General features: G+C 49.0%; 1 protein-coding gene across 1 annotated transcript in view; it reads right to left on the bottom strand.

The window, feature by feature from the left end:
- Positions 1 to 5,644: 5,644 nt before the first annotated feature.
- The window catches only part of LOC140108570 (uncharacterized), a 28,357-nt gene continuing 7,342 nt past the window's right edge, over positions 5,645 to 26,659 (bottom strand). The window contains exons 3-6 of the mRNA XM_072131833.1: positions 19,021 to 19,151; positions 15,899 to 15,967; positions 12,510 to 12,581; positions 5,645 to 6,899 (exon numbers count right to left, since the gene is read on the bottom strand). Of these exons, the coding sequence (XP_071987934.1) occupies positions 6,846 to 6,899; positions 12,510 to 12,581; positions 15,899 to 15,967; positions 19,021 to 19,151 (326 nt within the window). The 3' untranslated portion in view covers positions 5,645 to 6,845. The remainder of the gene's footprint in view (positions 6,900 to 12,509; positions 12,582 to 15,898; positions 15,968 to 19,020; positions 19,152 to 26,659) is intronic.

The raw sequence follows: 26,659 nt of genomic DNA, 5'->3' as shown, positions 1-26,659 counted from the left end.
GGTGACAGTGCTTGTACAATGGTCACAGGAGCTTGCAATGCATGCGTAGGAGGGGACACAGGAGGTGACAGTGCTTATACAATGATCACAAGAGCTTACAATCTATGAGGAGGAGGACACAGGAGGTGACAGTGCTTGTACAATGGTCACAAGAGCTTACAATCTATGAGGAGGAGGAGGACACAGGAGGTGACAGTACTTGTACAATGGTCACAGGAGCTTACAATCTATGAGGAGGAGGGGACACAGGAGGTGACACTGCTTGTACAACGGTCACAGGAGCTTACAATCTATGAGTAGGAGGAGCACAGGAGGTGACAGTGCTTGTACAATGGTCAAAGCTTACAATCTATGAGGAGGAGGGGGGACGCAGGAGGTGACAGTGCTTGTACAATGGTCAGAGGAGCTTACAATCTATGAGGAGGAGTAGACACAGGAGGTGACAGTGCTTGTACAATGGTCACAAGAGCTTACAATCTATGAGGAGGAGGGGGGACAGGAGGTGACAGTGCTTGTACAATGGTCACAGGAGCTTACAGACTATGAGGAGTAGGAGACAGGAGGTGACAGTGCTTGTACAATGGTCACAGGAGCTTACAATGTATGAGGAGGGGACACAGGAGGTGACAGTGCTTGTACAATGGTCAGAGGAGCTTACAATCTAGGAGGAGGAGGAGGAGGACACAGGAGGTGACAGTGCTTGTACAATGGTCACAGGAGCTTACAATCTATGAGGAGGAGGACACAGGAGGTGACAGTGCTTGTACAATGGTCAGAGGAGCTTACAATCTATGAGGAGGAGGAGACACAGGAGGTGACAGTACTTGTACAATGGTCACAAGAGTTTACAATCTATGAGGAGGAGGAGACATAGGAGGTGACAGTGCTTGTACAATGGTCACAGGAGTTTACAATCTATGAGGAGGAGGACACAGGAGGTGACAGTGCTTGTACAATGGTCACAAGAGCTTACAATCTATAAGGAGGAGGGGACGCAGGAGGTGACAGTACTTGTACAATGGTCACAGAGCTTACAATCTATGAGGAGGAGACACAGGAGGTGACAGTGCTTGTGCAATGGTCACAGAGCTTACAATCTATGAGGAGGAGGACACAGCAGGTGACAGGGCTTGTACAATGGTCACAGGAGCTTGCAATGCATGAGTTGGAGGGGACACAGGAGGTGACAGTACTTGTTTAATGGTCACAAGAGTTTACAATCTATGAGGAGGAGGAGACATAGGAGGTGACAGTGCTTGTACAATGGTCACAGGAGCTTACAATCTATGAGGAGGACGACACAGGAGGTGACAGTGCTTATACAATGATCACAGGAGCTTACAATCTATGAGGAGGAGGAGACAGGAGGTGACAGTGCTTTTACAATGGTCACAGGAGCTTACAAACTATGAGGAGGGGACACAGGAGGTGACAATGCTTGTACAATGGTCACAAGAGCTTACAATCTATGAGGAGGGGACGCAGGAGGTGACAGTGCTTGTACAATGGTCACACGAGCTTACAATCTATGAGGAGGAGGAGACACAGGAGGTGACAGTGCTTGTACAATGGTCACAAGAGCTTACAATCTATGAGGAGGAGGGAAGACAGGAGGGGACAGTGCTTGTACAATGGTCACAGGAGCTTACAGACTATGAGGAGGAGGAGGACACAGGAGGTGACAGTACTTGTACAATGGTCACAAGAGTTTACAATCTATGAGGAGGAGGAGACATAGGAGGTGACAGTGCTTGTACAATGGTCACAGGAGCTTACAATCTATGAGGAGGAGGAGGAGACACAGGAGGTGACAGTGCTTGTACAATGGTCAGAGGAGCTTACAATCTTTGAGGAGGAGGACAAAGGAGGTGACAGTGCTTGTACAATGGTCACAAGAGCTTACAATCTATAAGGAGGAGGGGACGCAGGAGGTGACAGTACTTGTACAATGGTCACAGGAGCTTACAATCTATGAGGAGGAGGGGGGACAGGAGGTGACAGTGCTTATACAATGATCACAAGAGCTTACAATCTATGAGGAGGGGGGGCAGGAGGTGACAGTGCTTATACAATGATCACAAGAGCTTACAATCTAGGAGAAGGAGGACACAGGAAGTGACAGTGCTTGTACAATGGTCACAGAGCTTACAATCTATGAGGAAGAGACACAGGAGGTGACAGTGCTTGTACAATGGTCACAGAGCTTACAATCTATGAGGAGGAGACACGGGAGGTGACAGTGCTTGTACAATGGTCACAGGAGCTTGCAATGCATGCGTAGGAGGGGACACAGGAGGTGACAGTGCTTATACAATGATCACAAGAGCTTACAATCTATGAGGAGGAGGGGGGACAGGAGGTGACAGTGCTTATACAATGATCACAAGAGCTTACAAGCTATGAGAAGGAGGACACAGGAAGTGACAGTGCTTGTACAATGGTCACAGAGCTTACAATCTATGAGAAGGAGACACAGGAGGTGACAGTGCTTGTACAATGGTCAAAGGAGCTTACAATGCATGAGTAGGAGGGGACACAGGAGGTGACAGTGCTTATACAATGATCACAAGAGCTTACAATCTATGAGAAGGAGGACACAGGAGGTGACAGTGCTTGTACAATGGTCACAAGAGCTTACAATCTATGAGGAGGAGGAGGACACAGGAGGTGACAGTACTTGTACAATGGTCACAGGAGCTTACAATCTATGAGGAGGAGGGGACACAGGAGGTGACAGTGCTTATACAATGATCACAAGAGCTTACAATCTATGAGAAGGAGGACACAGGAGGTGACAGTGCTTGTACAATGGTCACAGGAGCTTACAATCTATGAGGAGGAGGGGACACAGGAGGTGACAGTGCTTATACAATGATCACAAGAGCTTACAATCTATGAGAAGGAGGACACAGGAGGTGACAGTGCTTGTACAATGGTCACAGGAGCTTACAATCTATGAGGAGGAGGGGACACAGGAGGTGACAGTGCTTGTACAATGGTCACAGGAGCTTTCAATCTATGAGGAGGAGAGGACACAGGTGACAGTGCTTGTACAATGGTCACAGGAGCTTACAATCTATGAGGAGGAGGGGGCACAGGAGGTGACAGTGCTTATACAATGATCACAAGAGCTTACAATCTATGAGAAGGAGGACACAGGAGGTGACAGTGCTTGTACAATGGTCAGAGGAGCTTACAATCTATGAGGAGGAGGAGACACAGGAGGTGACAGTGCTTGTACAGTGGTCACAAGAGCTTACAATTTATGAGGAGGGGGGACACAGGAGGTGACAGTGCTTGTACAATGGTCACAGGAGCTTACAATCTATGAGGAGGAGGACACAGGAGGTGACAGTGCTTGTACAATGGTCACAGGAGTTTCCAATCTATGAGGAGGGGACGCAGGAGGTGACAGTGCTTGTACAATGGTTACAAGAGCTTACAGTCTATGAGGTGGGGACACAGGAGGTGACAGTGCTTGTACAATGGTCACAGGAGATTACAGTCTATGAGGAGGAGGACACAGCAGGTGACAGTGCCTGTACAATGGTCACAAGAGCTTACAATCTATGAGGAGGAGGAGACACTGGAGGTAACAATGCTTGTACAATGGTCACAAGAGCATACAATCTATGAGGAGAAGGGGGGACACAGGAGGTGACAGTGCTTGTACAATGGTCACAGGAGCTTACAATCTATGAGGAGGAGGGGACACAGGAGGTGACAGTTCTTGTACAATGGTCACAAGAGCTTACAATCTATGAGGAGGAGGAGACACAGGAGGTGACAGTGCTTGTACAATGGTCACAAGAGCTTACAATCTATGAGGAGGAGGGGGGATGCAGGAGGTGACAGTGCTTGTACAATGGTCACAGGAGCTTACAATCTATGAGGAGGAGTAGACAGAGGAGTTAACAGTGCTTGTACAATGGTCACAGGAGCTTACAGACTATGAGGAGTAGGAGACAGGAGGTGACCGTGCTTGTACAATGGTCACAGGAGCTTACAATCTATGAGGAGGGGACACAGGAGGTGACGGTGCTTGTACAATGGTCACAAGAGCTTACAATCCATGAGTAGGAGGAGGACACAGGAGGTGACAGTACTTGTACAATGGTCACAAGAGTTTACAATCTATGAGGAGGAGGAGACATAGGAGGTGACAGTGCTTGTACAATGGTCACAGGAGCTTACAATCTATGAGGAGGACGACACAGGAGGTGACAGTGCTTGTACAATGGTCACAGGAGCTTACAATCTATGAGGAGGAGGAGACACTGGAGGTAGCAATGCTTGTACAATGGTCACAAGAGCTTACAATCTATGAGGAGGGGACGCAGGAGGTGACAGTGCTTGTACAATGGTCACAAGAGCTTACAATCTATGAGGAGGAGGGGACACAGGAGGTGACAGTGCTTGTACAATGGTCACAGGAGCTTACAATCTATGAGGAGTAGACACAGGAGGTGACAGTGCTTGTACAATGGTCACAGGAGCTTACAATCTACGAGGAGGAGGGGGGACAGGAGGTGACAGTGCTTGTACAATGGTCACACGAGCTTACAATCTATGAGGAGGGGACACAGAAGGTGACGGTGCTTGTACAATGGTCACAAGAGCTTACAATCCATTAGTAGGAGGAGACACAGGAGGTGACAGTGCTTGTACAATGGTCACAGGAGCTTACAATCTATGAGGAGGAGGACACATGAGGTGACAGTGCTTGTACAATGGTCAGAGGAGCTTACAATCTATGAGGAGGAGGACACAGGAGGTGACAGTGCTTGTACAATGGTCACAAGAGCTTACAATCTATGAGGAGGAGACACAGGAGGTGACAGTGCTTGTACAATGGTCACAGGAGCTTACAATCTATGAGGAGGGGACACAGGAGGTGACAGTGCTTGTACAATGGTCACAAGAGCTTACAATCTATAAGGAGGAGGGGACGCAGGAGGTGACAGTACTGGTACAATGGTCACAGAGCTTACAATCTATGAGGAGGAGACACAGGAGGTGACAGTGCTTGTACAATGGTCACAGAGCTTACAATCTATGAGGAGGAGGACACAGGAGATGGCAGTGCTTATACAATGATCACAGGAGCTTACAATCTATGAGGAGGAGGGGACATAGGAGGTGACAGTGCTTGTACAATGGTCACAGGAGCTTTCAATGCATGAGTAGGAGGACACAGGAGGTGACAGTGCTTGTACAATGGTCACAAGAGCTTACAATCTATGAGGAGGAGGAGGACACAGGAGGTGACAGTACTTGTACAATGGTCACAGGAGCTTACAATCTATGAGGAGGAGGGGGGGCAGGAGGTGACAGTGCTTGTACAATGGTCACAGGAGCTTACAATCTATGAGAAGGAGGAGACACAGGAGGTGACAGTGCTTGTACAATGGTCACAAGAGCTTACAATCTATGAGGAGGAGGAGGACACAGGAGGTGACAGTACTTGTACAATGGTCACAGGAGCTTACAATCTATGAGGAGGAGGGGGGGCAGGAGGTGACAGTGCTTGTACAATGGTCACAGGAGCTTACAATCTATGAGAAGGAGGAGACACAGGAGGTGACAGTGCTTGTACAATGGTCACAGGAGCTTACAATCTATAAAAGGAGGAGGACACAGGAGGTGACAGTGCTTGTACAATAGTGACAAAAGTTTATTAATCTGGATTATATACATATACTATAGGTCCTGTAGTGTAGATTTTATAACTGTACATTTCTCTGCTTGTGTCGCCATCTATTACTGAGATTCGGTATTACATGGTGTCCTTTGTCTCCACTTGGGACAATCTTCCCCTATATAGGACTTCTAATTGTTGTAACTATAGGGGTTGCATGCTTAGGGGCACAGGAGGGGAGGAGATATACAGTAGAGGGGGCACAGGAGGGGAGGAGATATACAGTAGAAGGGGCACAGGAGGGGAGGAGATATACAGTAGAAGGGGCACAGGAGGGGAGGAGATATACGGTAGAGGGGGCACAGGAGGGGAGGAGATATACCGTAGAGGGGGCACAGGAGGAGAGGAGATATACAGTAGAGGGGGCACAGGAGGAGAGGAGATATACAGTAGAGGGGGCACAGGAGGGGAGGAGATATACAGTATAGGGGGCACAGGAGGGGAGGAGATATACAGTAGAGGGGGCACAGGAGGGGAGGAGATATACAGTAGAGGGGGCACAGGAGGAGAGTAGATATACAGTAGAGGGGGCACAGGAGGAGAGTAGATATACAGTATAGGGGGCACAGGAGGAGAGGAGATATACAGTATAGGGGGCACAGGAGGAGTGGAGATATACAGTATAGGGGGCACAGGAGGGGAGGAGATATACAGTAGAGGGGGCACAGGAGGGGAGGAGATATACAGTAGAGGGGGCACAGGAGGGGAGGAGATATACAGTAGAGGGGGCACAGGAGGGGAGGAGATATACAGTATAGGGGCACAGGAGGGGAGGAGATATACAGTATAGGGGCACAGGAGGGGAGGAGATATACAGTAGAGGGGGCACAGAAGGGGAGGAGATATACAGTAGAGGGGGCACAGGAGGGGAGGAGAAAGGAGCTGCCGCTATTTGCTGCAATAATCTCCATTTGTAGCAGATGCCCCTGGACCATAATGTGGGTCTTAGAGGAGAGAGGTCATGTGCTATTTTTGTCCTCATTGGACATATACTGGGACCATGACATTTTCAGATGCTAAGAAGCCCCTCCCCCTTATCAATGACCCGCCCCCTTGCTCTACAGTAACAACAAATAGTAATTTCCATTCAGTGTCAGGCATCAGAGATGTTGGTCCCACAGGTCCCACGCTTCCCGATCCATGAATATCACGGCTGCACGTTCTCGTACACATCGTTATCAGTCACCTTTGTCTTCTCTGTCTAAAAAATAAAAAGATATCAGGTGTATACAGTATATATATATATATATATATATATAAAACAGATTTACCACTATATATATATATATATGCCACATGGCAGGTGGTGTGTGTAAGAAATATGGAGGGAGAGGCTGATGTACTGAATCTCCCTGGGGCAACCCCTGAGTGTCTGTAGGATATGTCCCTGGGTAATGGATGGGGAAGCCCGTGGTGGTAACAGCCGCAACCAGGGATCAGACGGAGGCAATGTTATCCATATGAACTCGTGGTTCTTTATTGAACAAGAGGCAATGGCCAAACAATAACAGCAGATTCTGGTACTTGGAGTGGTCATGGAGAGGGGTCCTCAGGAATAGTGCACCAGCCTGTTAGTAGGTGCAGCCTAGTAGTAGATGCAGGCTGGGATGGAGATGCGTCCAAACTGTGGAAGCTGCAGCTCCGGATTGGAGTCTCCTCCTTCCTTGGTTTAACTTGATGGACATGTATCTTATTTCAACCGTATAAACCATGATACTAAGATTAGGTTAAGTGTCAGTACTGAAGGTGTTCTACACACTGTCTCTCTCTTCACTCTGTCCATGTTTTATCCCCCTGGTCAGGTGGTAGCCTCTCTCCAATCACACTCCAGTGTACATGGCAGAAACATCATTGGTCAATAACTTACACCCATGTAACTGTTCAGGCAGGATCTACAGCTGCTATTACACAATGACCAGGTTCTAGAAACTTCATAGTGGGTTCGCGACTCCCCCTAACAACACCTGACCTTCGCAACTACCAGCCTGACTATGTATTGGCAGGGGTGTTGCATATATATGTATGTATGTATATATGTGTGGATGTATGCATGTATTTGTGTATATGTATATACTTGTGTGTATGTATAAGTATGTATGTGTGTATATGTATATATAAGTGTGTATGTATGTATATATGTATGTATGTATATATATACACTCACCGGCCACTTTATTAGGTACACCATGCTAGTAACGGGTTGGACCCCCTTTTGCCTTCAGAACTGCCTCAATTCTTCGTGGCATAGATACAACAAGGTGCTGGAAGCTCCTCAGAGATTTTGCTCCATATTGACATGATGGCATCACACAGTTGCCGCAGATTTGTCGGCTGCACATCCATGATGCGAATCTCCCGTTCCACCACATCCCAAAGATGCTCTATTGGATTGAGATCTGGTGACTGTGGAGCCATTTGTGTCCAGTGACCTCATTGTCATGTTCAAGAAACCAGTCTGAGATGCTTCCAGCTTTATGACATGGCGCATTATCCTGCTGAAAGTAGCCATCAGATGTTACAGGGTACATTGTGCTCATAAAGGGATGGACATGGGCATGGGAAAATATTCCCCACACCATGACACCACCACCACCAGCCTGACCCGCTTATACAAGGCAGGATGGACCCATGACACCACCACCACCAGCCTGAGCCGCTGATACAAGGCAGGATGGATCCATGACACCACCACCACCAGCCTGAGCCGCTGATACAAGGCAGGATGGATCCATGACACCACCACCAGCCTGAGCCGCTGATACAAGGCAGGATGGATCCATGACACCACCACCACCAGCCTGAGCCGCTGATACAAGGCAGGATGGATCCATGACACCACCACCACCAGCCTGAGCCGCTGATACAAGGCAGGATGGATCCATGACACCACCACCACCAGCCTGACCCGCTGATACAAGGCAGAATGGATCCATGACACCACCACCACCAGCCTGAGCCGCTGATACAAGGCAGGATGGATCCATGACACCACCAGCACCAGCCTGACCCGCTGATACAAGGCAGGATGGATCCATGACACCACCAGCACCAGCCTGAGCCGCTGATACAAGGCAGGATGGATCCATGACACCACCACCACCAGCCTGAGCCGCTGATACAAGGCAGGATGGATCCATGACACCACCACCACCAGCCTGACCCGCTGATACAAGGCAGGATGGATCCATGACACCACCACCACCAGCCTGAGCCGCTGATACAAGGCAGGATGGATCCATGACACCAGCACCAGCCTGACCCGCTGATACAAGGCAGGATGGATCCATGACACCAGCACCACCAGCCTGACCCGCTGATACAAGGCAGGATGGATCCATGACACCACCACCACCAGCCTGACCCGCTGATACAAGGCAGGATGGATCCATGACACCACCACCACCAGCCTGAGCCGCTGATACAAGGCAGGATGGATCCATGACACCACCAGCACCAGCCTGACCCGCTGATACAAGGCAGGATGGATCCATGACACCACCACCACCAGCCTGACCCGCTGATACAAGGCAGGATGGATCCATGACACCACCACCAGCCTGACCCGCTGATACAAGGCAGGATGGATCCATGACACCACCACCACCAGCCTGACCCGCTGATACAAGGCAGGATGGATCCATGCTTTCATGTAGTTGACGCCAAATTCTGACCCTACCATCCGAATGTCGCAGCAGAAATCGCGACTCATCAGACCAGGCAACGTTTTTCCAATCTTCTACTGTCCAATTTCGATGAGCTTGTGCAAATTGTAGCCTCAGTTTCCTGTTCTTAGCTGAAAGGAGTGGCACCCGGTGTGGTCTTCTGCTGCTGTAGCCCATCTGCCTCAAAGTCCGACGTACTGTGTGTTCAGAGATGCTCTTCTGCCTACCTTGGTTGTAACGGGTGGCGATTTGAGTCACCGTTGCCTTTCTATCAGCTCGAACCAGTCTGCCCATTCTCCTCTGACCTCTGGCATCAACAAGGCATTTCCACCCACAGAACTACCGCTCACTGGATGTTTTTTCTTTTTCGGACCATTCTCTGTAAACCCTAGAGATGGTTGTGCGTGAAAATCCCAGTAGATCAGCAGTTTCTGAAATACTCAGACCAGCCCTTCTGGCACCAACAACCATGCCACGTTCAAAGGCCACAAATCACCTTTCTTCCCCATACTGATGCTCGGTTTGAACTGCAGGAGATTGTCTTGACCATGTCTACATGCCTAAATGCACTGAGTTGCCGCCATGTGATTGGCTGATTAGAAATTAAGTGTTAACGAGCAGTTGGACAGGTGTACCTAATAAAGTGGCCGGTGAGTGTATGTGTATGTATATATGTGTGTATGTATGTATGTATGTGTATATGTATATATTTGTGTGTATTTATGTATAGGAATCTGCATTGTCGCGTTTACAATCGCCAAATTTTGCACAGCTGCTCTGTGTGACTCAGGGAACATCATAGACTCTATTTTGAGCCGAAATTTTCACCCTGCACTTTCAAAATCCACTTATTACCCCCCATATACAGGAGCCATTGTCTACTGCTGCTGTGGCAATTAGCAACCAATCACAGCTCGGCTTTTAACAACCAATCACAGCTCATTTTCTATTTTGCTACAGGTCATTAAGATGAGTTCTGAGCTTTGATTGGTTACTAAAGGCAATACGTATATGACATCTTATGTGTGCGGTATTATGTGAGGTGATATGTGAGATAATTTACTTACCCGGTCCAGAGGAGTGCAAGAAATATGGGGGAGAGGCTGATGGAAGAGTTTTCTCCCTGGAGCGACCCCTGAGGTGTGTATGGGAATCCCTGTGTGATGGAGGAAGGGGAGCCGGTGATGGTGAAGCAGCCTGATCCAGGGATCACACAGAGGCACGTTGTGCAAATCAACTCATGGTTCTATATTCAACTTCAAACTGCAGGCAACGGCCTAACCTGATCAGCAGCAGAATCAGCAGAGCTGGAATGCTGGTGGGAGATAGCTGATCCGCAGGAAGGATTGCTCACAGCCTGGTAGTAACCTCAGGCTGGGCTGGTAGATGGAGCCAAGTCCGGACAGTGGACCTCTGCTCTGGGACTTAGTCTCCTGATTTGCCCAAGGTGTCAGGCAGTGGCCTGAGCATCCTCTGCTTCCTGGTAGTGGGTCTGGATGGCAGCTCTGCAGGAGCCGCCCACTAGACCTGCTTCTCTCTCTGCTCCTGGAATGTACTAGAACTTCAGACCAAGAGGTGTGACTTTCTGCTCTGACTGACCATGTGCTCGTGCCCGCCACGGGTTTTTATACTCCACTGGTCAGGTGGCACTTGATAAAAAAATACTTTTAGCACAGCTGAAGAGACAACGGATCACCTGTTACCTGTACAAAAAGGTGTCACTGTATATACCCTGCGCTGTGTGTGCAGGATCGGACCCACTCATTAGAGCCAGTGATGGGAGCCTAAGCTGTGGCTTTATTTGTGCCCTCACACTTTCATACATACACAGTTCTACTATATTCAAACACAAAGAACTCTGCTACATCCCATTCCTGGTATGTAATTAGATGACCTGAAGCATGTGATCAGTCACATGCTTAAGACATCACTGCAGGTCCTGGAGCTGTCGGGGGTTTTACTGACAAGGAGCATGTATATGCAACACCCCTGCCAATGCATGGGCAAGGTGGTAGTTGCGAATAGCGCCCTCTCCAGGTCAAGAGCTTTTAGGGGGACTGATCATCTCTCTAGGATGTTTCTAGAACTTGGAATATTGAGTCATTTCAGCTGCAGCCACTGCCTGGTAAGGCAACAGTCAACACTGTGATATGTGACTGTCCAATGATGTTCTTGGAATACAAGCTGGAAGGTGATTGGAGAGGGGCTACCACCTGACCAGGGGAGTACATAAACCCCTGCTGGGGGGAAGCACATGTTTTTCAGTCTGTTTAGTCTGCAGACAGAACCAGACCTCATGGTCTGTCTGCCACAGCCAGTGTCCTAATTCCAGGAACCACAGGTGCCTCAGGCCAGTGCCTAGCACCCAGGGCAAGTCCGGAGACTCGAGCCCAGAACTGAGATCCACCACCCGGACTCAGCCTGAAGCTACTACCAGGCTACATGTAACCTTCCTGCGGACCAGCTCTCCATGACTCTTCCAGCTTAAGAATCTGCTGTTATTGTTTGGCCGTTGCCTGTTGTTCAATAAAGAACTGTGAGTTATTTTGCACAACGTTGTCTTCGTCTGATCCCTGGATACGGCTGTTACCACCACGGGCTCCCCATCCATTACCCAGGGACTCATCCTACAGACACCTCAGGGGTTGCCCCAGGGAGAACCAGTACCACAGCCTCTCTTCCATATAATTTCTTGCACACACCACCTGCTGGAGAGCTGCCAGGCTGTAGGACAGCCCTCCGGTCGCCATACCAAGCACCGTGACCACAGCGTGCCCTAGGCCGCAACCGCCAGCCACTCCGGTATTCCGGGCCCCGGCTGCCTCCAGGCCCCCCAAAATCAGCAAAGCTCCAAAGGCCGAGATAGAACAATGACAAGGAGCCTCATGACTAATCTCTCCCCGGGGGTCTGCTTGGGGGCTTATCCAGCGTGTATGTGCCCATTCCCTATAATATAAGGGGCAGGGTTATACCAGGGGTCAGGGTCACACTGTGAAAGGTCAATGTCAGGGTCACGGTGTAATCTCTGCTGTCATGGACCTGCACCTGGTGCTGCTGAGGATTTATAGAAAATAACCAGATGAATGACACGCCTCAGCTGCTGCAGAACCTCACAATTTACATCTCCTCTGCTGCAGAACATCACTTACCTTGGGCCGCTCCTTCCCTCGGCTCTTGTCCCCCAGGATATTGTAGACGTCTTCTGTCCTGGGCTCCAGGCTCTGTGATAACATGGTGGGAGTGATAGTCAGTGAGGGGGTGATATGACGTGGGGACCCCCACCCTAACCTGTCCCTATGACCCCCCCCATCTATAACGTATCCATAAGACTCTCATAAAGGGGACTCCATTGTGTCTACTAGACTGTCCACCCACATCCATGAGGTGAGCAGCGCCCCCTATACCAGGGGCGGACTGGCCATTGTACCCACCGGGAATTTTCCCGGTGGGCCGGTCGGTCCTGGGCCGGTCTGGGGCCGGTCCGGAGCTGGTGCGGGGCCGGTCCGCACTCCCTAAAACTTTTCACATAATCCATAGTACCTGCATCGTACGATCGTACGATGCCGTTACTATTGATTAGTACACAGACGCAGCGCAGCACCGCTGCTTCTGCGTCTGTGTATACACCCAGCTACACAGGTTGTGCAATCGACGTCATTGCGCGACCTGTGTAGCGTGGAGTAGGCTGACTTACCAGCTGTCAGCTGTCGCCGGCCTCCGTGTAGCTCCGCGGCTTGGTGTGGAGGCGCGGAGCAGTGACGTCACTATCCCGCGCCTCTACACCAAGCCACCGAGGAAGACGGGAAGAAACTGCACCAAAGGGGTGAGTATGATGTTTTTTTTTTAAATTACAGAACGGGGGGCATTATTTATATGTCTGGGGAGGGGGGCTGCATTATTCTATATTTGGGAATGGCAGTGGGCATAAATTATATGTCGGGGGGGGGGGGATTATTGTATATATGGGGCTGGCAGTGGGCATAAATTATATATCTGGGGTGGGGGGAGGCAGGGGGCATTAATTATATGTCTGGGGCAGGGGGGGGGCATTATTGTATATATGGGGCTGGCAGTGGGCATTAATTATATGTCTGGGGCAGGGGGGGGGCATTATTCTATATCTAGGGCTGGCAGGGGGCATTAATTATATGTCTGGGGCAGGGGGGGGGGCATTATTCTATATCTAGGGCTGGCAGGGGGCATTAATTATATGTCTGGGGTGGGGGGGATTATTGTATATATGGGGCTGGCAGTGGGCATAAATTATATGTCTTGGGTGGGGGGGGATTATTGTATATATGGGGCTGGCAGTGGGCATAAATTATATGTCTTGGGTGGGGGGGGATTATTGTATAAATGGGGCTGGCAGTGGGCATTAATTATATGTCTGGGGTGGGGGGGGGGATTATTCTATATCTAGGGCTGGCAGTGGGCATTAATTATATGTCTGGGGCGGGGGGCATTATTCTATATCTAGGGCTGGCAGGGGGCATTAATTATATGTCTGGGGCCGGGGGGAATTAATTATATATCTGGGGCTGGCTGGGGCCATTATTTTTATGCCTGGGTCATAGTAGGAGCTCTATCAATACTGGGGTGGGGCGGGGGGGGGGGGGGGTTAAAGGAGAGAAAGAAGAAATAAATTACCCTTACCATTACAGTTACATTATGGGGCACTATTTGTGTGGTATTAATATTGTAGGGGGCTCTATTACAGTATTTGGGGCACAGTATTGGTGGTAGCAGAAGAAGGGACAATGGGAAAGTGCAGTACATAAGACGTCTGTGTGGTAAACTCTGCAGGAACGCTGTGTACCTGGAGGAAGAAACAAGGTGATGGTGGAACTAATGGAGAAGATGAGGAACGAATACAATCCGAGGAGACGTCACCTGAGGTCACTGGATGCAATAGGTGAGGATCTCATGTGTTTTCTGTAGTTGTATATGGTAAATACTGATTTTTTTCATGTTCGCTTCTGTGTATATATGTAGTATTATAGTAGTTATATTCCTGTACATAGGGGGCAGTATTATAGTAGTTATATTCTTGTACATAGGGGGCAGTATTATAGTAGTTATATTCTTGTACATAGGGGCAGTATTATAGTAGTTATATTCTTGTACATAGCGGGCAGTATTATAGTAGTTATATTCTTGTACATAGGGGGCAGTATTATAGTAGTTATATTCCTGTACATAGGTGGTAGTATTATAGTAGTTATATTCTTGTACATAGGGGGCAGTATTATAGTAGTTATATTCTTGTACATAGAGGGCAGTATTATAGTAGTTATATTCTTGTACATAGAGGGCAGTATTATAGTAGTTATATTCCTGTACATAGGGGGCAGTATTATAGTAGTTATATTCTTGTACATAGGGGGCAGTATTATAGTAGTTATATTCTTGTACATAGGGGGCAGTATTATAGTAGTTATATTCCTGTACATAGGTGGTAGTATTATAGTAGTTATATTCTTGTACATAGGGGGCAGTATTATAGTAGTTATATTCCTGTACATAGGGGGCAGTATTATAGTAGTTATATTCCTGTACATAGGGGGCAGTATTATAGTAGTTATATTCTTGTACATAGGGGCAGTATTATAGTAGTTATATTCTTGTACATAGGGGGGCAGTATTATAGTAGTTATATTCCTGTACATAGGGGGCAGTATTATAGTAGTTATATTCTTGTACATAGGGGGCAGTATTATAGTAGTTATATTCTTGTACATAGGGGCAGTATTATAGTAGTTATATTCTTGTACATAGGGGGCAGTATTATAGTAGTTATATTCTTGTACATAGGGGGCAGTATTATAGTAGTTATATTCCTGTACATAGGGGGCAGTATTATAGTAGTTATATTCTTGTACATAGGGAGCAGTATTATAGTAGTTATATTCTTGTACATAGGGAGCAGTATTATAGCAGTTATATTCCTGTACATGGGGGGCAGTATTATAGGAGTTATATTCCTGTACATAGGAGGCAGTATTATAGTAGTTATATTCTTGTACATAGGGGACAGTATTATAGTAGTTATATTCTTGTACATTGGGGCAGTATTATAGTAGTTATATTCTTGTACATTGGGGCAGTATTATAGTAGTTATATATATATAGTAGTTGGCTTGTATATGGGAGAAGGTATTGTAGTAGTTTTATTTTGTATATAGAAGGCAGGATTGAATGTGCTATTGTAGCATTATTCCTGTACATAGGAGGCAGTATCAATATATTCTTTCTCTGAATTCTACATGTATGGCACAGGGGAAAGGTAATTAAGGCATAATTTACTGATCGACAAGTCACATTAGATTCACTTACTAGCAAAAGATGTTCTTGTTTTGCATTAAGGCCATCTACCAACAATTTGTCTGTTATAACCCCACCCACATTATCTGACCACACCCACTTGTTTTGACTCCGCCCATAAGATGGGGCCACTTTTATATTTTTTTCCAGGGCCATTTTAAATTCCCAGTCCGCCCCTGCCCTATACACACAGGAGCCCCCCAGAGAAGCCCCTCACCGTGTACAGAGAGCTGCCCGCATCCTCCACCGCTGCCCCCGACCTTGCTGACTCCACGACCTCAGAGCTCTGCAAGATAGAATAGGACAGGAGTAGTAGTAGTGTGCCTGTATATACAGGATAGGAGTAGTAGTACTGCGCTGTGCCCATATATACTGGATAGGAGTAGTAGTACTGTGCTGTGCCCATATATACAGGATAGGAGTAGTAGTACTGTGCTGTGCCCATATATACAGGATAGGAGTAGTAGTACTGTGCTGTGCCCATATATACAGGATAGGAGTAGTAGTGCTGTGCTGTGCCCATATATACAGGAGTAGTAGTGCTGTGCTGTGCCTATATATACAGGATAGGAGTAGTAGTACTGTGCTGTACCCATATATACTGGATAGGAGTAGTAGTACTGTGCTGTGCCCATATATACAGGATAGGAGTAGTAGTACTATGCCCATATATACAGGATAAGAGTAGTAGTACTATGCCCATATATACAGGATAGGAGTAGTAGTACTGTGCTGTGTCCATATATACAGGATAGGAGTAGTAGTACTGTGCTGTGCCCATATATACAGGATAGGAGTAGTAGTACTGTGCTGTGCCCATATATACAGGATAGGAGTAGTAGTACTGTGCTGTGCCCATATATACAGGATAGGAGTAGTAGTACTGTGCTGTGTCCATATATACAGGATAGGAGTAGTAGTACTGTGCTGTGCCCATATATACAGGATAGGAGTACTAGTGCTGTGCTGTGCCCATATATACAGGATAGGAGTAGTAGTGCTGTGCTGTGCCTATATATACAGGATAGGAGTAGTAGTACTGTGCTGTGCCCATATATACAGGATAGGAGTAGTAGTACTGTGCTGTGCCCATATATACAGGATAGGAGTAGTAGTACTGTGCTGTGCCTATATATACAGGATAGGAGTAGTAGTACTGTGCTATACCCATATATACAGGATAGGAGTAGTAGTACTGTGCTGTGCCCATATATACAGGATAGGAGTAGTAGTACTGTGCTGTGCCTATATATACAGGATAGGAGTAGTAGTACTGTGCTGTACCCATATATACAGGATAGGAGTACTAGTGCTGTGCTGTGCCCATATATACAGGATAAGAGTAGTAGTGCTGTGCTGTGCCTATATATACAGGATAGGAGTAGTAGTACTGTGCTGTACCCATATATACAGGATAGGAGTAGTAGTACTGTGCTGTGCCCATATATACAGGATAGGAGTAGTAGTACTGTGCTGTGCCCATATATACAGGATAGGAATAGTAGTACTGTGCTGTGCCCATATGTACAGGATAGGAGTAGTAGTACTGTGCTGTGCCCATATATACAGGATAGGAGTAGTAGTACTGTGCTGTGCTCATATATACAGGATAGGAGTAGTAGTACTGTGCTGTGCCCATATATACAGGATAGGAGTAGTAGTACTGTGCTGTGCTCATATATACAGGATAGGAGTAGTAGTACTGTGCTGTGCCCATATATACAGGATAGGAGTAGTAGTACTGTGCTGTGCTCATATATACAGGATAGGAGTAGTAGTACTGTGCTGTGCCCATATATACAGGATAGGAATAGTAGTACTGTGCTGTGCCCATATATACAGGATAGGAGTAGTAGTACTGTGCTGTGCACATATATACAGGATAGGAGTAGTAGTACTGTGCTGTGCCCATATATACAGGATAGGAGTAGTAGTACTGTGCTGTGCCTATATATACAGGATAGGAGTAGTAGTACTGTGCTGTGCTCATATATACAGGATAGAAGTAGTAGTACTGCGCTGTGCCCATATATACAGGATAGGAGTAGTGGTGCTGTGCTGTGCCCATATATACAGGATAGGAGTAGTAGTACTGTGCTGTGCCCATATGTAGCTGTGTCCATATATACAGGATAGGAGTAGTAGTACTGTGCTGTGCCCATATGTACAGGATAGGAGTAGTAGTACTGTGCTGTGCCCATATATACAGGATAGGAGTAGTAGTACTGTGCTGTGTCCATATATACAGGATAGGAGTAGTAGTACTGTGCTGTGCCCATATATACAGGATAGGAGTAGTAGTACTGTGCTGTGCCCATATATACAGGATAGGAGTAGTAGTACTGTGCTGTGCTCATATATACAGGATAGGAGTAGTAGTACTGTGCTGTACCCATATATACAGGATAGGAGTAGTAGTACTGTGCTGTGCTCATATATACAGGATAGGAGTAGTAGTACTGTGCTGTGCCCATATATACAGGATAGGAATAGTAGTACTGTGCTGTGCCCATATGTACAGGATAGGAGTAGTAGTACTGTGCTGTGCCCATATATACAGAATAGGAGTAGTAGTACTGTGCTGTGCTCATATATACAGGATAGGAGTAGCAGTACTGTGCTGTGCCCATATATACAGGATAGGAGTAGTAGTACTGTGCTGTGCCCATATATACAGAATAGGAGTAGTAGTACTGTGCTGTGCCCATATATACAGGATAGGAGTAGTAGTACTGTGCTGTGTCCATATATACAGGATAGGAGTAGTAGTACTGTGCTGTGCCCATATATACAGGATAGGAGTAGTAGTACTGTGCTGTGCCCATATATACAGGATAGGAGTAGTAGTACTGTGCTGTGCCCATATATACAGGATAGGAGTAGTAGTGCTGTGCTGTACCCATATATACTGGATAGGAGTAGTAGTACTGTGCTGTGCCCATATATACAGGATAGGAGTAGCAGTTCTGTGCAGTGCCCATATATAAAGGATAGGAGTAGTAGTACTGTGCTGTGCCCATATATAAAGGATAGGAGTAGTAGTACTGCACTGTGCCCATATATACAGGATAGGAGTAGTAGTACTGTGCTGTGCCCATATATACAGGATAGGAGTAGTAGTACTGCACTGTGCCCATATATACAGGATAGGAGTAGTAGTACTGTGCTGTGCTCATATATACAGGATAGGAGTAGTAGTACTGTGCTGTGCCCATATATACAGGATAGGAGTAGTAGTACTGTGCTGTGCCCATATATACAGGATAGGAGTAGTAGTACTGTGCTGTGCCCATAGATACAGGATAGGAGTAGTAGTACTGTACAATGATATTGTCTTACTTCTCTTTTCCAGAAGAATGTCAGCACCAGGTAAGTCCCAGATCCGGCCAGGAGGAGAAGGAGGATGAACAGTATGATGAGGGCACAGCAGAGCTTATAGGAAGAGCTGGAGGGGGCCACATACAGGGAATCTACAGGGGAATCAAAAAATAACACTATAGTACTGCAATTTATGTTTTTGTAAATCTGCCTGTATATAAAATCAATTTCATATCTTTATTAATACAATTAAAATATATAGGCAAAGGCTACAAATCCAGTTAAGCTCAAAGTAGTCTGAATACAGGCTTAGTGGGTGAATTCCCTCCCAGGGATCATTTACAACATAGGGGCACATTTACTTATCCCCAATCCGGAGTCTCCAACGATGATGCCCTGTGCCACAATCCACGTAGATCATGCCCCCGATATCCTGCATGTGTCACTTCCCCGCTCAGGTCCCCGGAGTTCACCTTCTTCTTCCTGGTGCATGTAAGTGCATTGTCCGTGTATAATGCGCTGTGCGGGGAGTCACTAAGATCCCTTCCCCGATATCCTGCATGTGTCACTTCCCCGCTCAGGTCCCCGGAGTTGACCTTCTTCTTCCTGGTGCATGTAAGTGCATTGTCCGTGTATAATGCGCTGTGCGGGGAGTCACTAAGATCCTGCCCCCGATATCCTGCATGTGACGCTTCCCCGCTCAGGTCCCCGGAGTTCACCTTCTTCTTCCTGGTGCATGTAAGTGCATTGTCCGTGTATAATGTGCTGTGCGGGGAGTCACTAAGATCGTGCCCCCGATATCCTGCATGTGTCACTTCCCCGCTCAGGTCCCTGGAGTTCACCTTCTTCTTCCTGGTGCATGTAAGTGCATTGTCCGTGTATAATGCGCGGTGCGGGGAGTCACTAAGATCCTGCGCCCGATATCCTGCATGTGTCACTTCCCCGCTCAGGTCCCCGGAGTTCACCCTCTTCTTCCTGGTGCATGTAAGTGCATTGTCCGTGTATAATGTGCTGTGCGGGGAGTCACTAAGATCCTGCGCCCGATATCCTGCATGTGTCACTTCCCCGCTCAGGTCCCTGGAGTTCACCTTCTTCCTGGTGCATGTAAGTGCATTGTCCGTGTATAATGCTCTGTGCGGGGAGTCACTAAGATCGTGCACCCGATATCCTGCATGTGTCGCTTCCCCGCTCAGGTCCCCGGAGTTCACCTCCTTCTTCCTGGTGCATGTAAGTGCATTGTCCGTGTATAATGCGCTGTGCGGGGAGTCACTAAGATCCTGCACCCGATATCCTGCATGTGTCGCTTCCCCGCTCAGGTCCCCGGAGTTCACCTTCTTCTTCCTGATGCATGTAAGTGCATTGTCCGTGTATAATGAGCTGTGCGGGGAGTCACTAAGATCCTGCACCCGATATCCTGCATGTGTCGCTTCCCCGCTCAGGTCCCCGGAGTTCACCTTCTTCTTCCCGATGCATGTAAGTGCATTGTCCGTGTATAATGTGCTGTGCGGGGAGTCACTAAGATCCTGCACCCGATATCCTGCATGTGTCGCTTCCCCGCTCAGGTCCCTGGAGTTCACCTTCTTCTTCCTGGTGCATGTAAGTGCATTGTCCGTGTATAATGCGCTGTGCGGGGAGTCACTAAGATCCTGCGCCCGATATCCTGCATGTGTCGCTTCCCCGCTCAGGTCCCCGGAGTTCACCTTCTTCTTCCTGGTGCATGTAAGTGCATTGTCCATGTATAATGCGCTGTGCGGGGAGTCACTAAGATCCTGCCCCCGATATCCTGCATGTGTCGCTTCCCCGCTCAGGTCCCTGGAGTTCACCTTCTTCTTCCTGGTGCATGTAAGTGCATTGTCCGTGTATAATGCGCTGTGTGGGGAGTCACTAAGATCCTGCGCCCGATATCCTGCATGTGTCGCTTCCCCGCTCAGGTCCCCGGAGTTCACCTTCTTCTTCCTGGTGCATGTAAGTGCATTGTCCGTGTATAATGCGCTGTGCGGGGAGTCACTAAGATCATGCACCCGATATCCTGCATGTGTCGCTTCCCCGCTCAGGTCCCCGGAGTTCTCCTTCTTCTTCCTGGTGCATGTAAGTGCATTGTCCGTGTATAATGTGCTGTGCGGGGAGTCACTAAGATCCTGCACCCGATATCCTGCATGTGTCGCTTCCCCGCTCAGGTCCCTGGAGTTCACCTTCTTCTTCCTGGTGCATGTAAGTGCATTGTCCGTGTATAATGCGCTGTGTGGGGAGTCACTAAGATCCTGCGCCCGATATCCTGCATGTGTCGCTTCCCCGCTCAGGTCCCCGGAGTTCACCTTCTTCTTCCTGGTGCATGTAAGTGCATTGTCCGTGTATAATGCGCTGTGCGGGGAGTCACTAAGATCATGCACCCGATATCCTGCATGTGTCGCTTCCCCGCTCAGGTCCCCGGAGTTCTCCTTCTTCTTCCTGGTGCATGTAAGTGCATTGTCCGTGTATAATGCGCTGTGTGGGGAGTCACTAAGATCGTGTGCATGATATCCTGCATGTGTCGCTTCCCCGCTCAGGTCCCCGGAGTTCACCTTCTTCTTCCTGGTGCATGTAAGTGCATTGTCCGTGTATAATGCGCTGTGCGGGGAGTCACTAAGATCCTGCACCCGATATCCTGCATGTGTCGCTTCCCCGCTCAGGTCCCCGGAGTTCACCTTCTTCTTCCTGGTGCATATAAGTGCATTGTCCATGTATAATGCACTGTGCGGGGAGTCACTAAGATCCTGCAACCGATATCCTGCATGTGTCGCTTCCCCGCTCAGGTCCCCGGAGTTCTCCTTCTTCTTCCTGGTGCATGTAAGTGCATTGTCCGTGTATAATGCGCTGTGTGGGGAGTCACTAAGATCCTGCGCCCGATATCCTGCATGTGTCGCTTCCCCGCTCAGGTCCCCGGAGTTCACCTTCTTCTTCCTGGTGCATGTAAGTGCATTGTCCGTGTATAATGCGCTGTGCGGGGAGTCACTAAGATCCTGCACCCGATATCCTGCATGTGTCGCTTCCCCGCTCAGGTCCCCGGAGTTCACCTTCTTCTTCCTGGTGCATATAAGTGCATTGTCCATGTATAATGCGCTGTGTGGGGAGTCACTAAGATCCTGCAACCGATATCCTGCATGTGTCGCTTCCCCGCTCAGGTCCCCGGAGTTCTCCTTCTTCTTCCTGGTGCATGTAAGTGCATTGTCCGTGTATAATGCGCTGTGTGGGGAGTCACTAAGATCCTGCGCCCGATATCCTGCATGTGTCGCTTCCCCGCTCAGGTCCCCGGAGTTCACCTTCTTCTTCCTGGTGCATGTAAGTGCATTGTCCGTGTATAATGCGCTGTGCGGGGAGTCACTAAGATCCTGCACCCGATATCCTGCATGTGTCGCTTCCCCGCTCAGGTCCCCGGAGTTCACTTTCTTCCTGGTGCATGTAAGTGCATTGTCCGTGTATAATGCGCTGTGCGGGGAGTCCCTAAGATCCTGCGCCCGGTATCCTGCATGTGTCGCTTCCCCGCTCAGGTCCCCGGAGTTCACCTTCTTCTTCCTGGTGCATGTAAGTGCATTGTCCGTGTATAATGCGCTGTGCGGGGAGTCCCTAAGATCCTGCGCCCGGTATCCTGCATGTGTCGCTTCCCCGCTCAGGTCCCCGGAGTTCACCTTCTTCTTCCTGGTGCATATAAGTGCATTGTCCATGTATAATGCGCTGTGCGGGGAGTCACTAAGATCCTGCACCCGATATCCTGCATGTGTCGCTTCCCCGCTCAGGTCCCCGGAGTTCACCTTCTTCTTCCTGGTGCATGTAAGTGCATTGTCCGTGTATAATGCGCTGTGCGGGGAGTCCCTAAGATCCTGCGCCCGGTATCCTGCATGTGTCGCTTCCCCGCTCAGGTCCCCGGAGTTCACCTTCTTCTTCCTGGTGCATGTAAGTGCATTGTCCTTGTATAATGCGCTGTGCGGGGAGACACTAAGATCGTGCGTCTGATATCCTGCATGTGTCGCTTCCCCGCTCAGGTCCCCGGAGTTCACCTTCTTCTTCCTGGTGCATATAAGTGCATTGTCCATGTATAATGCGCTGTGTGGGGAGTCACTAAGATCCTGCAACCGATATCCTGCATGTGTCGCTTCCTCGCTCAGGTCCCCGGAGTTCACCTTCTTCTTCCTGGTGCATGTAAGTGCATTGTCCATGTATAATGCGCTGTGCGGGGAGACACTAAGATCGTGCGTCTGATATCCTGCATGTGTCGCTTCCCCGCTCAGGTCCCTGGAGTTCACCTTCTTCTTCCTGGTGCATGTAAGTGCATTGTCCGTGTATAATGCGCTGTGCTGGGAGTCACTAAGATCCTGCACCCGATATCCTGCATGTGTCGCTTCCCCGCTCAGGTCCCTGGAGTTCACCTTCTTCTTCCTGGTGCATGTAAGTGCATTGTCTGTGTATAATGTGCTGTGCGGGGAGTCACTAAGATCCTGCTCCCGATATCCTGCATGTGTCGCTTCCCCGCTCAGGTCCCCGGAGTTCACCTTCTTTTTCCTGGTGCATGTAAGTGCATTGTCCTTGTATAATGCGCTGTGCAGGGAGTCACTAAGATCCTGCACCCGATATCCTGCATGTGTCGCTTCCCCGCTCAGGTCCCCGGAGTTCACCTTCTTCTTCCCCGTGCATGTAAGTGCATTGTCCGTGTATAATGCACTGTGCGGGGCGTCACTAAGATCCTGCGCCCGATATCCTGCATGTGTCGCTTCCCCGCTCAGGTCCCCGGAGTTCACCTTCTTCTTCCTGGTGCATGTAAGTGCATTGTCCGTGTATAATGCGCTGTGCGGGGAGTCACTAAGATCGTGCGCCCGATATCCTGCATGTGTCGCTTCCCCGCTCAGGTCCCTGGAGTTCACCTTCTTCTTCCTGGTGCATGTAAGTGCATTGTCCGTGTATAATGCGCTGTGCAGGGAGTCACTAAGATCCTGCACCCGATATCCTGCATGTGTCGCTTCCCCGCTCAGGTCCCTGGAGTTCACCTTCTTCTTCCTGGTGCATGTAAGTGCATTGTCCGTGTATAATGTGCTGTGCGGGGAGTCACAAAGATCCTGCGCCCAATATCCTGCATGTGTCGCTTCCCCGCTCAGGTCCCCGGAGTTCACCTTCTTCTTCCTGGTGCATGTAAGTGCATTGTCCGTGTATAATGCGCTGTGCGGGGAGTCACTAAGATGGTGCCGCCCGATATCCTGCATGTGTCGCTTCCCCACTCAGGTCCCTGGAGTTCACCTTCTTCTTCCTGGTGCATGTAAGTGCATTGTCCGTGTATAATGTGCTGTGCGGGGAGTCACTAAGATCCTGCGCCCGATATCCTGCATGTGTCGCTTCCCCGCTCAGGTCCCCGGAGTTCACCGTCTTCTTCCTGGTGCATGTAAGTGCATTGTCCGTGTATAATGCGCTGTGCGGGGAGTCACTAAGATCCTGCACCCAATATCCTGCATGTGTCGCTTCCCGCTCAGGTTCCCCGGAGTTCACCTTCTTCTTCCTGGTGCATGTAAGTGCATTGTCCGTGTATAATGCGCTGTGCGGGGAGTCACTAAGATCCTGCACCTGATATCCTGCATGTGTCGCTTCCCCGCTCAGGTCCCTGGAGTTCACCTTCTTCTTCCTGGTGCATGTAAGTGCATTGTCCGTGTATAATGTGCTGTGCGGGGAGTCACAAAGATCCTGCGCCCAATATCCTGCATGTGTCGCTTCCCCGCTCAGGTCCCCGGAGTTCACCTTCTTCTTCCTGGTGCATGTAAGTGCATTGTCCGTGTATAATGCGCTGTGCGGGGAGTCACTAAGATGGTGCCGCCCGATATCCTGCATGTGTCGCTTCCCCACTCAGGTCCCTGGAGTTCACCTTCTTCTTCCTGGTGCATGTAAGTGCATTGTCCGTGTATAATGTGCTGTGCGGGGAGTCACTAAGATCCTGCGCCCGATATCCTGCATGTGTCGCTTCCCCGCTCAGGTCCCCGGAGTTCACCGTCTTCTTCCTGGTGCATGTAAGTGCATTGTCCGTGTATAATGCGCTGTGCGGGGAGTCACTAAGATCCTGCACCCAATATCCTGCATGTGTCGCTTCCCGCTCAGGTTCCCCGGAGTTCACCTTCTTCTTCCTGGTGCATGTAAGTGCATTGTCCGTGTATAATGCGCTGTGCGGGGAGTCACTAAGATCGTGCACCCGATATCCTGCATGTGTCGCTCCCCGCTCAGGTCCCTGGAGTTCACCTTCTTCTTCCTGGTGCATGTAAGTGCATTGTCCGTGTATAATGTGCTGTGCGGGGAGTCAGTAAGATCGTGCACCTGATATCCTGCATGTGTCGCTTCCCCGCTCAGGTCCCTGGAGTTCACCTTCTTCTTCCTGGTGCATGTAAGTGCATTGTCCGTGTATAATGCGCTGTGCGGAGAGTCACTAAGATCCTGCACCCGATATCCTGCATGTGTCGCTTCCCCGCTCAGGTCCCCGGAGTTCACCTTCTTCTTCCTGGTGCATGTAAGTGCATTGTCTTGCGACACAATTTAAAATTAAATCCTGTGCTCAGTCCGAATCAGTCGGATCATCCGACGGCCACACCCCCTGATTTCTGTCACATGAAAGCCGGCGTGATAAAAATCTGATTGCGTGTGACACAATCCCCTTTTAAATGTGGAATACCTGATGAAAGTGCGGTCCACGGAACCCTGGAGTAGGAGTGTATGGGGCAGATTTATCAAGCGGTCTGAAAGTCAGAATATTCCTAGTTGCCCATGGCAACTAATCACAGCTTCGCTTTAAAATATTCATAAGGGGCTGGTAAAATGAAAGCTGCGCTGTGATTGGTTGCCATGGGCAACTAGGAATATTCTGACTTTAAATCTGATAAATAAGCCCCTATGACCACGGCTGAAGTGCAGCCACGTGTCCCCCGTTCATTAGTTATTAACATTGTATAACGTGTGAAATCACCCCGGGGGATATTTATCAGGTCAGTGGCGGAGAAGTCTTGAGCTAATCGCAAATTCTAACTTATGGCTTATTGCTAGCACTCGATTATTTTCCCTAGTGCACCACCTCCGCCAGTGGGGCATGAAGGGGGGCGCAATCAGGCGAGCGGGGGGTGGGCCGGCGCGGGGCGTTACTGACCCCACACCTGTGCACTCGCTGCTGATGGCGAATTTTCACATAAACGCCGCGCAGGACCCGGAAGGCTCCTGATGTACCGGGCTGCGCATGAGCGCCGGTGTATGATAAACAACCCCCAATGTCTGGATCAACACCTAAAGCTCCGTATTGGCACTTGGTCTGTGCCTACTTTGGGCTTATCTGAATTTGTAGCCTTTGCCCATATATTTTAATTGTATTAATAAAGACTTGAATTTTAATGTTCTTATACACAGGAAGATGTAATAAGACAGACAGAAGGAGGAGCCATGAACCTGCTCCGCCCCTTTCACAATGATACAGACAGGAGGAGGAGCTTTGAGCTTACCCCTTCCCCTGCTGGGTGATACAGTTGCTACCGGGGCCTTTTGTTGGGGCCTGGAGACAGCCGGGGCCCAGAATACCGAAGTGGCTGGCGGTTGCGGCCTAGGGCACGCTGTGGTCATGGAGCTTGGTATGGGGAGCGGAGGGCTGTCCTACAACCTGGCAGCTCTCCAT

Source organism: Engystomops pustulosus, unplaced genomic scaffold (genome assembly GCF_040894005.1).
Source record: "Engystomops pustulosus unplaced genomic scaffold, aEngPut4.maternal MAT_SCAFFOLD_152, whole genome shotgun sequence".
NCBI lineage: Eukaryota > Metazoa > Chordata > Amphibia > Anura > Leptodactylidae > Engystomops > Engystomops pustulosus.
This window is presented reverse-complemented; position numbering and strand designations above follow the sequence as displayed.